The sequence below is a fragment of the Schistocerca cancellata genome, chromosome 4, assembly GCF_023864275.1.
Source record: "Schistocerca cancellata isolate TAMUIC-IGC-003103 chromosome 4, iqSchCanc2.1, whole genome shotgun sequence".
NCBI classification, from domain to species: domain Eukaryota; kingdom Metazoa; phylum Arthropoda; class Insecta; order Orthoptera; family Acrididae; genus Schistocerca; species Schistocerca cancellata.
This window is the reverse complement of record NC_064629.1, coordinates 662,017,860-662,035,462: the sequence shown is the minus strand read 5'-3', so window position 1 is coordinate 662,035,462 and position 17,603 is coordinate 662,017,860. Positions and strand designations below refer to the sequence as shown.

At 40.5% G+C, this 17,603-nt stretch overlaps 1 protein-coding gene across 1 annotated transcript in view; it reads left to right on the top strand.

The window, feature by feature from the left end:
• The window catches only part of LOC126183590 (endoribonuclease Dcr-1-like), a 295,755-nt gene that overhangs the window by 257,802 nt on the left and 20,350 nt on the right, over positions 1-17,603 (top strand). The window contains exons 21-22 of the mRNA XM_049925687.1: positions 349-942; positions 1,229-1,460. Of these exons, the coding sequence (XP_049781644.1) occupies positions 349-942; positions 1,229-1,460 (826 nt within the window). The remainder of the gene's footprint in view (positions 1-348; positions 943-1,228; positions 1,461-17,603) is intronic.

Genomic DNA, 17,603 nt, shown 5'->3' with positions numbered 1-17,603 from the left:
TTTAAGTTTTGGTTGATGTGAATGATTACGGATTATATTCCACTTTAAAGAAAATAAAAAGAGTAAACTTCAGAACAGAATACAGGAATCTTCTAAAGGATTCAACATCGTAACTTTCCTGTAACATTTTACTGCCATTAACAATTATGTTAGAACTATTTGTTTGCTCCTTTCTACATTTCTAAATTTGTGTTGGGGAATTTCATAGTTGTCAAGATTTTAGATCTTTCCTTGTTTGATACAGATTGTTAGTAATATTTTCATTATATTTCTCATCGTTTTTGGTCTCTTCCAATTTTTTATGATCAGTAACAGTTGCCATAACAGCACTTCTTATTTACATTGCAGGTGAGCAATCTTAACTTATACAGGCTTGGACGGAGGAAAGTGTTTGGAGAAAGTATGATTGCTACAAAGTTTGAGCCTCATGATAATTGGTTGCCACCATGTTACTATGTTCCTCGTGAATTGGAACAAGCTCTTGTGGAAGCTGGTATTCCTGCTAGTCACTGGAACCGTGCTGATATACCTAACTTATTACCGTTGTCACGTGAGGAGATATGTGAGCTTGTTAGAGAACGCTGCAATCAGTTTCAGCGTTGTAGAGATTGTGATGAAGGTGAAGTGTCCATACGTGCAGAAGAGTATGACAGTGTTGATAAAATGCCGTGCTTCATTCCTTATAACCTGATAACACAACATAGTATTCCAGACAAGAGTGTAGCTGACTGTGTGGAAGCGCTTATTGGAGCATATCTCATTGCATGTGGGCCAAGAGGTGCCCTGCTTTTCATGGCATGGTTAGGAATTTGTGTTCTTCCAAAAGAAGAAATTATTTTGAAAAGCAGTAGTCCAAACCTCATTCCTGAGGAGAGACCGGTTGGTAGTTTAAAACCAGCATTTGTATGTGAAGACAGTGATGGGACTGCTGTCTGGAAGCAGGTATTATTATAGACTTTACATATTTATCACTTTACTTTAGGATACTTGTTTAGCTGAGTAATTTGATTAACAAGGTGAAGTAAATGATTTCAATAAACATCCACAGAAAGAATAGTGTATTTGCAATAATTAAAGAAAGGCTTTGACATCTAACAATACACCATTAAATTAGATTCTGTAACTTCTAGTATGTAGTTCCCAATTTCTTTGTAGTATGGGTTTGTAAAATAATGTTTCATACAATATAGTACTGTTCACAGCATATTAATTTGTTTATTACATACAGGTGAGATATGGCACATTGCAGTCACCTCCATCACCACTTCTCAGGAATGTCTCAAATCCAGAGCGGAAGTTGGAAGCCTTACTTGATGGATATGATGTATTTGAACAAAAAATTCAGTATAAATTTCGTGATAGGAGTTACTTGCTACAGTCACTCACACATGCTTCCTACTCACCAAACAGACTTACAGATTGTTACCAAAGGCTTGAATTCCTGGGAGATGCTGTTCTGGGTAATATATTTTGGCTTTATCTGAAGTGTAAGGAATTTTAATTTAGTTATTAATCTCAAGTTATTCTCTTCAACGTGATCATATGAGAATCAGAAAACATCCATTTCCTTGCATATTTCATGTAACACACAATAATTAATTGTGTGTGTGTGTTTTTTTTCCTCATAACTGTAGATTGTAATTATCTGTCAAATATGATAAGGAAATAATTATTCTCTTAGGTCAGAAAATAGATACAAGCAGTGGCCATGCTGAATGTTAAAATATTTGAATCAATGCAGCTTTGTAACTCTGAACATGCTCAACTAGTTGATTTTAATGACATAAAGAAGCAGAAACACACTTATCTTTGAGAGATTCAGAAGTAATACAGCAGTACAAATTACTATGTATAATATTGCACAAACTGTAATTCATTTGATTTTTAACAGTAATGTAGCACCCTGGGGGTAGGACACTAGTGGGTCATGGTTCGAGGTCATGAGGTTGACAGAGCAAAATGTAGGAATGTGGATAATGCTGAATCAGAGATTAGATGCCTGTCTGAATCCTGGAAGTATTACGAAAAAAAATATTAAAGCACCAACAAACATTTATTGTCCACAAAATACGACAGTTGAGATACTGACATTTGGGTGGCCAGTGATGGCTGGGCTGGAGGATGTCAGCCCCCGCAGTATGCTTGAGTCAGCATAGGTTTGCTGCCAGTAGTGGTTCCAACTCAGCTACAATGACAACACGAGGCTGGCAACCTTGCCTGTGTTAGCATACAGTCACACCCATGCCAAGTGAGGCTACACACAGCTTCTGGAAGATGATGGCCAGGGCTCCTGTGACCCTGTCATATACTACACATGAGGAAGTCATCTACTAACTGTGCTCAGAGTACAAGAAGTCATGCAGAGAAGTGCTGTGGCCATGCACTAGGAGAGAGACCAGCAGCATCAAAGTCTGCCACAGTAATGAGAGGTGAGAGGCAGCAGTGACACGCCTCCACAATGATGAATTATAATCTGGTAGCAGGCTCTGCTAGTTAAGCTTCCAGAAGGCATGCTGGATGGTGACAGCCATAGCTCCCAATCAGTCTTGACTCATGGTTGGTGTTGCAGCTCACAGGATTTACTGCTCCAAAGAAGATGTAAAGCAACTAAATGAGCAGATAATCAACTGATGTAGGCCTCCTGTCCTGGCTGGACAGCTGCAGAACTGAATAGAAATCTGCCAGAACATAAGTAGTATTTGTGAACGATGGGCTCATGGGTTCAACTGCTGTGAGGCTGCAATGACATCATTCACCCTTCTTTTCTTCTGCGGGCAGCAGCTGAAATGTATCCCAACTTCACCTTTCATGTAGTGGGCGTATTATGCAGTCATTGTGCTGAATAGTTGTTATTGTGTCCTGCTTCAGCTTTCTTGTGACACTTTGTGCAGTCACCATCATGACATTATCTCTCTGTTGCCTTGATGCTATTCAGTTACCTTGCTGGATAGGGTGCTCAGCTCATTCCGTGTTTGCTTTTGCACAACCAGCAGTCCTTTCATGCTGGGATTCCACCTGGCCTTGATGCTTATGTCAACTGGGAAGGTCTTTTAATTTCTTCTGGCTGCACCAAGCATACTATTATGCTGTACTACAATCCCCCAGCCTTTAAGAAATCCCACTCAAATTTCCCTGAGGTGCCTCTGAAATAATCTTAACATACATGCACAGATTACAATTACATACAATGGTCGTGGTTCCTCTCATTCTGTCTAGTTCAAATCACATGGTTACTGAATTATGCTCTTAATTCTAAAACCTTATTTTATTATACACTGTTCAGGGAAGTCATATTCTTACAAGGGCACATCTCCTCTGATTTACTGTTTATACACTAATACAATCATTTTTCACACACTACTCACAATCACACTATAATTCACAATCTCATGTACTGTTCCTCACTTAACATAATTCATTACCCTAATTCTTTCTTAATTATTCTTACTTCTATTAGCAAACCTCTTGACTGGTATTTGACATGCTGGGGGTTCTGGAAGGAGTACAGTTTTTCACTTACAATAGATGTAGGCCACACAAACCATAACCAGAACCACCATAGTGCTAAAAAGTGTGATACTTACAGTGTATGCTCAGCCATTGCTTCTCACAATTCTGTTGTATGTGTTGAAATATTTGCTCCATAATGAATTGTCCCTTTTCCAATGCTATGAATTCATCTATAGAATGTAAGTGGTCTGGTTTGAACGTCTCGTTTAGGGAGGTTAGGTTTTGGCTCCTAACACATGTATCAGTTTTTCCATCCCACACAAAAAGTAGAATATGTTGGTTTTGTGACAGTCATTCCAGTGACAGTGACAGGGGGATGGAATGTTGCACCTGCTATGACACAGGTCGTGCCATCCTGCTATATCATAACTCGATCTTTGTCTTGCCTGCGGGCTTCCCTTGCTCATAACAGTTTACTGTTATCACCTATGGAGAAAATATCAAGTACACACAATGCATGCCTACTTTCTGAAAACAAGGTTGTGGCAATAAAACTTCCCTCTCACATTTGGCTACTTTTGTCATATACTAAACAGTTGTACATCACATGCCTGCACACTAGTCTGAAGGGTCCTAGTCAAGCTGACAGTAAGAGTCTCACTTTGGCAGCACTGACATTATTGAATAGGTTTCTTTCTGTTGTGGCACCAGTGACACTTCTTGTGACTTTACTTGTACCAATTTACCCATAGCGTTTGCATCATTTCCTTCCTGCTTTCAAAAAAGTGTGCATATTCCAGTCATTGTCTTAAACGTACAGCTTGACAGGTACCCTGTGTCATTATCATTATAACACTATCAAGGCAGAAGAAACCAGAAACACAACATACCATAATAATGAGACATGTGGCATACCCCAAATGTATCATAACCATGACACACACAATATAAAGTATCTCACATATTGCTGATGACACCACTTCACAAATCTATGTCACGCAGTCATTCTGCCATGTGGTCTAAACATATACAACATGTCTAGTATTTCTTTATCATGGATTTTTAATCTCTCTTATTTTTCTTCTGCACTGGTGAAGACACTGGCACTTTCAGCAAAGTGCCTACTGCTCCTTTAAACTCCAGTCTACACCTGCTTTACATAGCTTCTTGAACACCTCATCCAATCATTGTATGTGCTCCTCCATGATTTTAGAAAACACATTTATATCTTCAAGATAAATTGTGCGCTGTTTTGGTTTTAATCCTCTAAGTACTCCATCAAACAACCTTTGGAAAATGGCTTGCGCATTCTTGAGACCAAACAGCATTCTGCAATGTTGGTAATGACCCAATGGGACCATAAATATGGTCTTGTTCCATCTTCTGTAACTACTTCCAAATGGTGAGAACCACTGTTGAAATCCATCATAAATTACACTGATCCAACTTGTTGAGAATGTCAGTTATGGTTGATGTAGGATATGCATTGGTGCTAGTATTTGCATTCAGATACCTGTAGTCACAACAAAAAAAATCTATGCTTTCTTGTACCATGCAATGACTTTTTGATGACAATGATAAGAACTGTACCCCCATGGGCTATCACTATGTTCAGTAATGCTATCAGTCAACTGCTAGTCGATAAATTCCTCCATTATTGCTTGCTGATGGTCCTCTGTATGGTTTTCTGTATTCTGGAGCATCATTATCTGTTGGTATTTTCTGTTCTGTGGCTGGTGTTACTGGTAACGACATCCCAGCAGGGTAAACAGCTCCGTAAATCACAATAACAAAGCTTTCACCGCTGTTCTAACTCTTCCTTCTAAATGTTTCACGTTGTCACGTAATGGAGATGCCTTGATGGTTTGCTCATGGCAAAGGTCTCCAGTAGACCAATCCAAATCATCCTCGTCTAGGATATCTAACTTGGCAGCTAGTACACCATTTGACAGAGTTACCCTGCCCATGCCAAAATTATCTATCCTCACCAGAACCATATAATCACCATCTGTTTCTCTTTCTCTTACATGTACTGACCTTCTACATACAAAACAGTGTGACTTATCTAGCTCATCATTGCATTCTATTGGCTCTACAACACACAATACTTCACTTTGTAAATCAGTACCCACACTTGGGCAGGCTAACTTTCCTGTGCCTGTTGGTACTTTCCCATGAGACTTGATCTTCAGTGCATGCATCTGCAGTTTATTTGGTACCACCTTCATGATTGGTGAACCTTGCAGTGATGTAGCACTTGCAGTAGACGTGCCCAGTGGAAACGGTGTTCCAGTGAGTTCGATTGTATACTGTGAAAGGTCAATTTCTGCATGATGCTTATCCAGAAAGTAAAGTCTTAGGGTTGCACAATACTCCTTACTGACATGTGGCAACACTTCCACATTCTCCTGAAATCCTCTTGTTCCAATGCTAAAATTGAGCAGTGTTGCCTCCCCAATGGTGTCATGTCATTGTTGGCTACCCCACGTGACCTATATCGTGGGTGAGGTCTATATAGGTTCAGACTAATGACTAATACGTGAGCCCCTGTGTCCATCAAAAATTAATGTTCCTTTCCTCTTACTATGCCCAACAAGCAGCATTCTGTCTTTGCATATGTTTTTGCAGTATTTCATTTTACTAGGAATGCTGTACAACAGTTGAGGCATTCCCTTTGTTATGTAATATATGCTTGTCCCGATGTTGTCTATCCTGTATCCTACTTTGACAGTCGCACTTGGTGCCCTACTTCCCCACATTTGTAACACTGAAGTTGCTGGCTTTTGAATGTGGCCCATATGCACATGCCATAACATTTTACCTCTGTGGGGAACCTAATAGCAGCAACAAAACCACATGGCTTTTCCATTCTGACCATTTTAGATATATCAGCTAATAGTCTCTGTGAGAAGTGAAGAAATAGGTGAATTCAACAAGGGTTTTTGCCTCTTCTGACTCAGATGTACTTTACCACTCTTGGCTTGTAAGGTGTCTACCTGATTTTGTAACATGACATTACTTTCTAACAATGCATCTACTTGCGCCTTCAGAAGCTCAACTGCTTCATACATTATTGCCACATGTATTTCCAGGTTTTGTGTCACCTCCATCTGACAAATATAAGGGGCGTTCAAGAAGGTATGAAGCTGAGGCATAGTTACAGCCATTCACCGTCTTGTGTCACAGTGGGACAAGTGTCTCAATAGCCAGGGTCAATACTTCTAACTTACAGGTACTGGTTTCTGTAATTATTCTTTTGGCTCGTATCTTTTTGAACGCCCCTTATACACAAATTGTGAGGGATTACTGTTGCAAGTATACAGCTAGAGACACTCCAAAATTAATCTTCATGCCTTATCATGGCTCAATGAGATTCAGAACATTGCTGCGCATCATGACCAACCGTTGTACAAGTATCACATGTAACTGGCACTACGTCATTCATAGCAACATTGGCTCAGGTAAATTATAATCTTGACATCTAATAGGTTAACCTTCCGATAGGCATGTGTATGTGTCAGATATGCAGCAACAATGTTTGTTACCTTTTCTTGGAAAGCAGTAAGGAGGGAAATCCCCCCTTTGTTCTGGCCTCCTCATTTGACCCTACCCTAAATCAGTTCTGACCGCTGCACGCTATGATAAACAGCAAGCTAGTAACACGTGTTTCTAATCTGAAGAATACGTGCGACCCTCTATGTGAGTTTTTAACTTTTCATTTTCCATTATTTATTGTTAAGTTTTTAATGCTTATTAGTAATTTAAAGTAGTGTATATCGTGAATTTGTGTGTGTCTCGAATCAACAATGAAATTAAACTGTGTGTCAGATACGCGTGACCTTCAATGCTTGCGTCATGTTATTTATTCAGTTTCGTTTCATATTTATTTCCTAGCTACTATTGGGGACAGAGAAATATATAATTTAAACAATACTTTGGATGTTGAAGCTGTGATAAATGCAATTCTGCGTGATACCGATGATGAGGATGATCAGGACAACAGTTTTGTAGAGGACAGTGACATTGATGAAGAAGAGCACATATTGGAAAGAGATGGAGATTCTGATATGGAAATGAGTGCTCAGTCCAGCTCAGAAGACGATGAAGATGAGAGCACCAAATTAACGTTTCAAACTATTCAAAGGAAAAGTAAAAATTTAATCAAGGTTTGGTCATGGCAAAAAAAGCCAAGGAACAGGCATAGGTGAGCTAAACAAAATATTTTTCTTCATCTGCCCAGAGTAATTGGACCTGTGAAAAACGTGACTAATATTCTAGATTCATGGAAATGCTTCATCTCTGACACAGTGATTCAACATATTGTAGAAAATACCGCGAAATTTATTCTTAGAATACAAAATAACTATTCTCATTCAAGGGACGCTCAACAGGCAGATACAGTGGAAATGAAAGCCTTATTCGGGCTGCTTTATATCGCTGGGTTGTACCACGTGAATCGTCTGAATCTCGACAACTTATGGCAGATGGATGACTTCCTAACCATCATGAGTATAAAAAGATTTTAGTTCTTAATGTGATCTATTTGTTTTAATGATGTGGAAACAAGAGAAGAACGAAGAAAAATTGACTTCCTATAAGAATTATTTTTGAAGAATTTGTTGGGAACCGCCAAAAATGCTATTCGCTTAGTGAAAATGTCACAATCGATGAAAAACTTGAGGCTTTTTCTGGGGGAGATGCGGTTTCATACAATATATGCCCCCCCCCCCCCCCCCCAAAAAAAAAAAAAGAAAAAAGAAAAAAAATGCAAATATGGCATAAAAATTTATGCTTTAGTCAACTCTTAGCTATTTTATACATATAATATGGAAATATACTCAGGAACCCAACCAGAAGGTCCATTTAGTGAAAGCAATAAACCTTCTGACGTTATGAAAAGGTGAGCAGCACCCATTTTCTACAGTGGGAGAAATATCATGGCCAACAATTGGTTTACAGATTACGATTTGGTAAAGGAATTGGCATAAAAAAGGCACATTATGTTAAAATAAGCCTCAGATTCATCAATAATTCACAGTGACCAGAAAGCGAGAGCCCTGCTCAAATCTGTTTGGTTTTCGCAAAGAGGCAACACTTGTTTCATACGTGCCAAAAAAGAACGTTTTGTTGGCATCCAACCTTCACAATGATGGATCAAAAGAAACTAGAAATTATAACTTTTTATAATCACAAAAAAGGACGTGTTGACACTGTCAACAAACTTTGTAGGTCTTTCAGTGCTGCAAGAAACAAAGCGGCGGCCTTTGGTGGGTTTTTTTTTTTTTTTTATTTTTTTTTATTTTTTCTTTTTTTTAATGTCGCTGCCATAAATTAATTTGTAATCTGGAAAGGAAACACCAGCAATAATCTCAAGAGAAGAAAATATCTCAGATATCTTTCAAACAGACTTGTGCAGTAACATGTAAAAAGGAGAAGTACTAAAGTAACTGGAGACCCCCATACAAAAGTTTTAAATGTGTTGCACACAGATGATGAGCACCAACAGCAACAAAGAAGAGGAGAAGAAGATCAGTGTCAGGACCCTCTGAAGAAAAGATGTAGGCCGTGTTTAGTCAGTAAGAAAACAAGAATCACCTGTTTCAAATGTGAAATATGTGGACAGTTTATTTGTTTACAGTATTCAAAAAATCTTCGTAATGATTGTATTTCAACTTCTAAATAACCACACGTTTCAAATATGAGATATATAGACGGTATGTTTTGTTTACATCATTCAAGAAATGTTTGCATTGATTGTATTTCAATGTCTAAATAACTTTAGTATATTGAGAAACCAAAATTTCAAGCATAATCCTGTATAAATTCGACATTCATACACGGAAAGTAAGTATCAGTACTTCGAGAAGCTGTGGGAAGAAAATGTGTGTTTTGAAACATAACTTTGTTTTCAAATGAATTTTTTATCTTGCTTTTGTTTGTATAACCTATGAATAATACCTAATATTACTTTTATGATAAAAATTTAGTGTTTAAAAAGACATAAAGTTTATTAACAACAAGTGGTATCTGCGAGATACGTGCGACCGTCCTTGTCGGACTTGAAGGCATGCCTATTGGAAGGTTAAAAGTGCCATTCTCGATAGTTGCCTTTAAATTTTGATAGGTCAGCAGGCTCCTGCAGCTTCACAAAAGTCACTTTTGTATTTCGGTGAATGTCTCGCCTAGCATACATAGCCATAACACACAAAGCAAAAGGACAGTGGAAGATGCACTCATAGGTGAGGCTACAGTTGGAACACTGCAGCCAGCTAATCCTCCAGTGTCAGATGCCGTCCCACACCAACACTCCTGACACCTAATGAAGTGCCCTCGGAGTAGGATGCTACAATGAGTGGTGGTTTGAAGTCAGGAGGTCAGTGGAGCACCACCCAAGAATCTTGGTAATGCCATCGCTGAGGGAAATGCCTGTCTGAAGCCTGTAGGCATTATTAAAGTAGTATTAAGGCATCAAACGTTTGTTGTTGTTACATTTATTGTCCACAAAATACAACAATTGAGATACTGATGTTTGCAAGGCCTGTGCTAGCAGGGTTGGACGAAGTCTATCACAATGGTACGCACTAGTCAGGATAGGCTCACTGCCACCTGTGGTGCCAACTCAGCTACAGTGACAACATGAGGCTGGCAACCTTGCCTGTGATAGCATACAGCCATGCCCAAGCCAAGTGAGGCTGCACATACCTCCAGAAGATGATGGTCACAGCTCCCATGACCATATTGTAGACTAAATATAGGGAAGGCATTTACTAGCTCAGCTCTGACTATGCAAAGTCATGCAGAGAAGTACTGTGGCCTCAGTGTAGGGGAGAAACCGATAGCATTGATGTCTGCCACAGGAACAAGGGGTGGGTGGCAGCAATATCACACCTCCACATAGCAGATAATGATCTCCTACCAAGCTCTGCTATTTAAGCCTCCAGGAGGCCTGCTGGATGGTGGCAGCCACAGCTCCTCATCAGTCTTGACCCTGTAGCCAGCACTGCAGCTCACAGCATCTTAAGTCCCTCCAGACTGGACCTGCTGCTCTGTAGAAGATGTAAGGCTACTAGATGAGTAGAGGATTGACTGGCTTAGGCCTCCCTTCCCAGCTGGATGGCTGCAAAACTAAATAGAACTCCACCAGAACAGAAGCATTATTTATGAGGGAGGGGCTTGTGTGCACTGCTGGTGCACATCATCAGGCCTGCTTTTCTTGTTCAGTCAGCAGCTGAAAGATGTCCAAAATCTGCCATTCAGGAGTGGTAGTGGGTGTATTGTGCAGAGTCAGTGTGCTGAATAGTTTTTATTGCATCCAACTTAGACCTTCTTGCAACACTTTGTGCATTCACCATTATGATTATATCTCTCTGTCACAATGATTTCATCAGCTTAGGTACCCAGCTATTTCAGTGTGTTGCAATAACTTCCATGTTTGCTGCTCCATCACTAGTCTCACTGGAATTTCTCATGGCCAGTGACCCATTTTGCACTACACCTTATATTGCCAGGGAAGATATTTGAAGTTTTTCTGCTTGCACCAAGTATACTATTCTGCCGTACTAAAGTAATTTGGCATTGACAGGACTGACTGTAGACCTCTGGTACATAGCCGAGTGGAGGGTTTGAATCAGAGCCTCTGATGGTTCTCCGACTGTTTAGGCTGCAGATTCCTCAACTTGCACCATATGAGGGTGTGGTTTCAGGTTCTGCTTAATAGGTTAGGGGTCCATTACACAGGTAGCAAGGGCTGTGTGGAGTGGAGTGGAGTGGAGTGGAGTGGAGTGGAGTGGAGTGGAGTGGAGTGGAGTGGAGTGGAGTGGAGTGGAGTGGAGTGGACAGTTTTTTTAGATTAGAGGGTCTCAAAAAGTACTGAAAGAGCTTCAGTCTCAAAGGGTGCAGGGCAAACGAGGATGAGGGTAGTCTTGGGAACAATTGGTATTGTAGTTGTAAAGTGTCATTGCCATATTGGGAGAGAACCAGAACTCCAATCATTAATAGAAAGCACTGAAACTCAAATCATTATAGGTACTAAAAGCTGGCTAAAGCCGGAGTTAAGTTTAACTGAAATTTTTACAAAGGACATAATGGTGTTCAGAGAAGATAGATTAAATACAGTTGGAACTGGAGTGCTTACTGCTGTTAGAAGTTGTTCACTTTGTAGTGAAGCTGAAGGGAATTGTTCCTTTTAGTATGGATAGAGGCTATACCTGAAAACCAAAATAAATTAAGAATTGGTTTCTTTTACCAACCCCTCTACTTATATGATACAGTTCCTGAACAGCTGAAAGAAAACCTGAGTCCCATTTCAAATAGGTACCTCTCTCATACAATTTTAATTAGTGGTGACTTCAGTTTACCCTTGACATGTTGGCAAAAATACTTGTTTAAAGTAGGGTAGTCATGAAACTTCATCCAAAATCATACTGAATACTTTCACTGAAAATTAATTTGAACAGTTAGTTCAAGAGCCCACTTGAGATGTGAGTGATTGGGAAAACATAACTGACCTCATAGCAGCAAATATTCATGACCAAATAGGGAGTCACATATAATAGAAGTGATATTTGGCATTCCACAAGGAAATTTTACGGGCCCCTGCTCTTCCTAATGGGTATAAATGATATAGGAGGCAATTTGAGCAGCCCTCTTAAATTGTTTGCAAATGTTGCTGTCATTTACTGTCTAGTAATGTCACCAGAAGATCAGTGCAAACTGCAAAATAATTTGGACAACATACCTGTATCTGTATGGTGTGAAAGGTGGCAATTGGCTCTAAATAATGAAAAGTGTGAGGTCATTCACATGAACACAATAAGAGGTCCGTTAAATTTCGGTTGCACAATAAATCTCACAGACCTAAGTATTCAGGTAAATACTTACGAATTACAATTATGAATAACTTAGATTGGAATTATGTTTTGGGGAAACTGTTGGCAGAACACTTCGAACAGTGCTTAACAACTCACAAGCAGAGACCTTACGGAGTGCATAGTGACGGGGGGGGGGGGGGGGGGGGTTATGCTCGTGAACACTGGGGTTGAAACAACATGTGAGAAATGCCAACTGTAAAATGGGGGAGAGCCAGTGGTGTCACCTAAGGAGCAACATCTAGTCGCCACTGTGTGGCAACATCTTTGCATTTGAATCTGCAGTTTCGATCTTTGGTTTCCCAAGGTGACATTATCCAAGTGGCCTGTGGGGGCAGGGGGGGGGGGGGGGGGGAGTGGGCTGAGTGGTGGGGCCCAGCGATAGACTGGTGGTCAAGAAAAACACTTTATTACTTTCAGTGACACATTCCTCCATCGTCAATGTGGCTGCAGCTAGCGACGTTCAGTTCTCTCGTTGTCTGGCATAGTCATGGCAGTGTGGTAGTGCTACTAGGCTCTGAATGCCACTGTCACAAAATTCACAGTTATTTATACTGCTTCAGGGTGCATTTGCTGCAATATTATCCAGTGCCTGGTTAGTGGCTCACAATACGGATTTAGCCCTGCTGCGGTGACACCTTTCTGCCCGCTCCAGCTATTACCTCTGTGTGGTGCAGGTTTTGCAGGGCACGGCTAGCCCATCTCACAATCCTTTTGCGTACATACTGCTATAACGTGCATGTCACCACATTGCTCTTACCACCAAGAAGTAGCTAATGCAACTTTCCACAGGGGTTTCTTACAAATGCATACAAGTTCCACTTAAGACTAGGTAGCAATGCTACATTGCCCCCTCTGCCGGGAAGACCCAGATCCTTGGGTTTTGCACAAGATTGGTTCTCCACTGTAAATTACTTCAACCATCGATTTACAAAATAAAATGCACTCCCAAGATTATACTTGGCTAAATATACATTTCTTATACTACATTAGACTCTGTGGCTGCTTGTTTGAACTGTTTCAGCATGTCCATTGCTTACTGTAACTGTACCCACTGCACTTCTTTGCCCCTTACATGGCTTTCTGTATGCTTCCTATTTTTCTTAAGGGTAACAAATTCTTTTCTCTATTAAAAAAAAATACTCTACAGCTCACACTTGGGGGATCCAGTGTACTGGAACCTGGATTACCCATGAATCGGGTTGTTGAACGGCTCTTCATCTCAAGTTAAAGCTATGCAAAACAAAATCAGAGTCACCTTGGCACTTGGCTGTGCAACACACTATATCAGGGTTACCCACCATCTACCATTGATACTGTTAAATGCGCTGCATTAGTTGCTCAGCAGTGATCTGCCCATCCTGTGCCGCTATCATCTGTTTCAGAGAGTGAACTAGACTTGGTTTTTTGGTATCATTTATTAATGTAAGGTTATGTTTAGGAAACATCTCCAAAGGTTTGTCTGTCCAATATAGCTGCAGTTGTGTTATATTTAAGTGATTAATTCCCATCATTGTAGCTGATAAATAAAATGGTGGTCCTGTAATATCACATATGCTTCCATTAATTAACAAACCACTACCACTTAGCTCCGTGCATTTCACTCCATGAGCTACCCTTGTTCATAAAAAGTTGCCACCATCACTACTATATTGTTATACACCCAGTATACCCCATATAGATGCACTTACTACAAGTATGCCTTCAGTTCCATTGCCTGTTTGTGGCATGGTTGACCATCTGCCTTGCCCCTGAGTAATTGCATGACATGCGTTTCCTCCCTCTGTATTTCACGAGTAGGACATACAGTGACTGCCCCATTTTGCATTGTTGTAGTTCTCTCTCTGCCATTACCACATGCCAGTCCCCATATTCAGTTATCAGCAACACACCACCCTCTTTTACCTGCTCAAACTTCCCCACTGTTTCTAACCTTGCCAGATAGTTGTGTACTGTGTAACACCTAAATGATTTGTGTATGTCTGCCACTGATACTGTCACTGAAATGCACAACTGTGCACTATCCATTATCACTTTCATAGTTCCCCTGTGATAGTACTAAGGCAGGTGTTAACTGTTAGGCTCTGGTATTAACTGTAGTTCCAGCAATAGTTCTTTCTCCATCTTTCTAAATTCCTTCAGATATTGTTTGCGTGACAGTACCACCAGACTCAATTGTCTATGCAGTGACTGATGAATGGCTTCCTACAAGCTCATTAATTCCACTCTTGTGTCCCAGACACTATCCTCTTGTAATTGCCAAAACCTTATTAGCATTATCCTCCAATGCTTTCATTTGTACTTGAATTCCCTGTAAATCCTTGTTTAGAATACTAGTAGATGCTCTGGCATAATCCAATACTTCCCTAGTTAGTTGTCAAAGCACATGTGCATTGTTCAGCTCGCCGCTCTCCAAACTCGCAAACTGTGTGGAATGCCACTTACAGTCTCTCTATTCCCTTCTGCTAACTCTCTCATGGCTTCCTCTGTCCTGTTTAGCTCACTCAGATCATTTTCATCAACTGTCCCAAAAAACTGTCTCGTGTATCCTTCCACCAACATCTAATCATGCTCTTATCTTCCTGCTTCCTTTACACCCTGAATTTGTTCCGTCGACCATGCATATGCCATGAGCAAATTCTTGTAATACCCCTTGACACCTTCCTAAGTACTCCATTACTGTGCCCTGGCCGTTGTTAACCCGAGAATGCCTCTTCCAGTATTCTTATTCATTCTGTAGTTCCCATACATTAAATGCCAATCTTAGTGTCCATCTGCAACTGGACAAAACCGAAACTCATCTGTCCAGGTGATGATCTTGAGGACAGGGAGCATTATCATTTCCCCTCCTCCAGAAGCCTGCTGTCTCTGGTCAGCATCTCTCACATAAAAATTAAAGATAATCCTTACCCTAGCATATGCCTGTGATTGTACACAACACTACTTTAACAATCCACACAAAACAAATTGCAAGAATCATGATAAAACATAAGACACATTGACTGTCTCCTTGACCTTAAAGAATATGAGATACAAGATGCATGGTTCTCCTCCTCCTCCTCCTCCTCCTCCTCCTCCTCCTTCTCCTTCTTCTTCTCCTCCTGTTGCCCTCCTCCTCCTCCTCCTCCTTCTCCTCCGGTTGCTGACTCTTCTGCTCCTTATTTTTTTTCTCTCTTCCTTGAGTCTACAGGTATTCCTCTTGGGATCGGTTCTGATGCTCCCTTGAACTTTTATGTCAGACATGTACAGTCGTTGACCTTGTTGGCAATTGTAGCTTCACATTTACAGCTGATGTGGTTTCAATTACATGGTATAGGATGTGATATCATGTCATGAACGTTTTTGTTTTTCCTTCCTGACTATATGGACTTGACAACATCACACACTAGACAACCTTGTATGGCCCCCCTTGTGTTGAGGTAAAGTTCACATGCACTTCACTGACACCCCTGCCTCCCCAATGCCTTGGTGTTTGCTTTTTAGACTCTATTCCAAACTTCTCTCTCCATTCCTGCAAACTCTCGGACTAATTCTCCATTCATGTTCCCTTCAACTTAATTATATAAATTGACGGCAATACCTTTTTACCATACATCACCTCAAATGGCAACAACCCTGTGCTAGTGCGTACTTTCAAATTATATGCACTCATCAAAATAGATAAATATGTATCCCAGTCCATATGGATGAAGAGGATGTAATCCTCCTGATTGTTCAATGAACCCACTCTGTCCTTCTGTTTGACTGGGGATCAAGCAGACTAGTTCTTAATTTATTCACTCTTGACAACTAATGTGACTCTTTTATGAGATCCAACATGAAGTTCGTCCCTTTATCCATTATTATTGTGCTTGGCATCCCAAAGTTCAACATCCATGTAATCACCAACACTTGTGTGACTTGACTGTGACTGCTTCTGGTCTGGCATTGGCACCATCTCAGTAAAACGAAGGAAACATTCCATTACAGTCAGCATGAAACAGTTAACTGCTGGAGTTTGGTTAAACCATCGTAATACGTCCAGCTCAATAAACTGAAATAGTTTTGTTGCTTCTAGTGGTCTCTGTGACAGTAACATACTGATTGACATAGCTTTTCCTTCTTTTCCAGAAGTACTTTTCTGCCACCCTATGATTCATTGCTCTTCACCCACAACGGCTAGATAAAACATGATCATGCCTCTCTATAACCATCTCTTCCTTGAACTTTGCTGGTACTACCACTTGTGATCCCAGTCAAGCCTCCTTACTTAACAATCCCTCACACATGCTGAGCTGCTTTTTTTTTTTTTGGTCAACAGTCTACTGACTGGTTTGATGCAGCCCGCCACGAATTCCTTTCCTGTGCTAACCTCTTCATCTCAGAGTAGCACTTGCAACCTACGTCCTCAATTATTTGCTTGACGTATTCCAATCTCTGTCTTCTTCTACAGTTTTTGCCCTCTACAGCTCCCTCTAGTACCATGGAAGTCATTCCCTCATGTCTTAGCAGATGTCCTATCATCCTGTCCCTTCTCCTTATCAGTGTTTTCCACATATTCCTTTCCTCTCCGATTCTGCGTAGAACCTCCTCATTCCTTACCTTATCGGTCTACCTAATTTTCAACATTCGTCTATAGTACTACATCTCAAATGCTTCGATTCTCTTCTGTTCCGGTTTTCCCACAGTCCATGTTTCACTACCTTACAATGCTGCACTCCAGACGTACGTCCTCAGAAATTTCTTCCTCAAATTAAGGCTGGTATTTGATATTAGTAGACTTCTCTTGGCCAGAAATGCCTTTTTTGCCATAGCAAGTCTGCTTTTGTTGTCCTCCTTGCTCCGTCCGCCATTGGTTATTTTACTGCCTAGGTAGCAGAATTCCTTAACTTCATTGACTTCGTGACCATCAATCCTGATGTTAATTTTCTCACTGTTCTCATTTCTACTACTTCTCATTACCTCCGTCTTTCTCCGATTTACTCTCAAACCATACTGTGTACTCATTAGACTGTTCATTCCGTTCAGCAGATCATTTAATTCTTCTTCACTTTCACTCAGGATAGCAATGTCATCAGCGAATTGTATCATTGATATCCTTTCACCTTGTATTTTAATTCCACTCCTGAACCTTTCTTTTATTTCCATCATTGCTTCCTCGATGTACAGATTGAAGAGTAGGGGCGAAAGGCTACAGCCTTGTCTTACACCCTTCTTAATACGAGCACTTCGTTCTTGATCGTCCACTCTTATTATTCCCTCTTGGTTGTTGTACATATTATATATGACCCGTCTCTCCCTATAGCT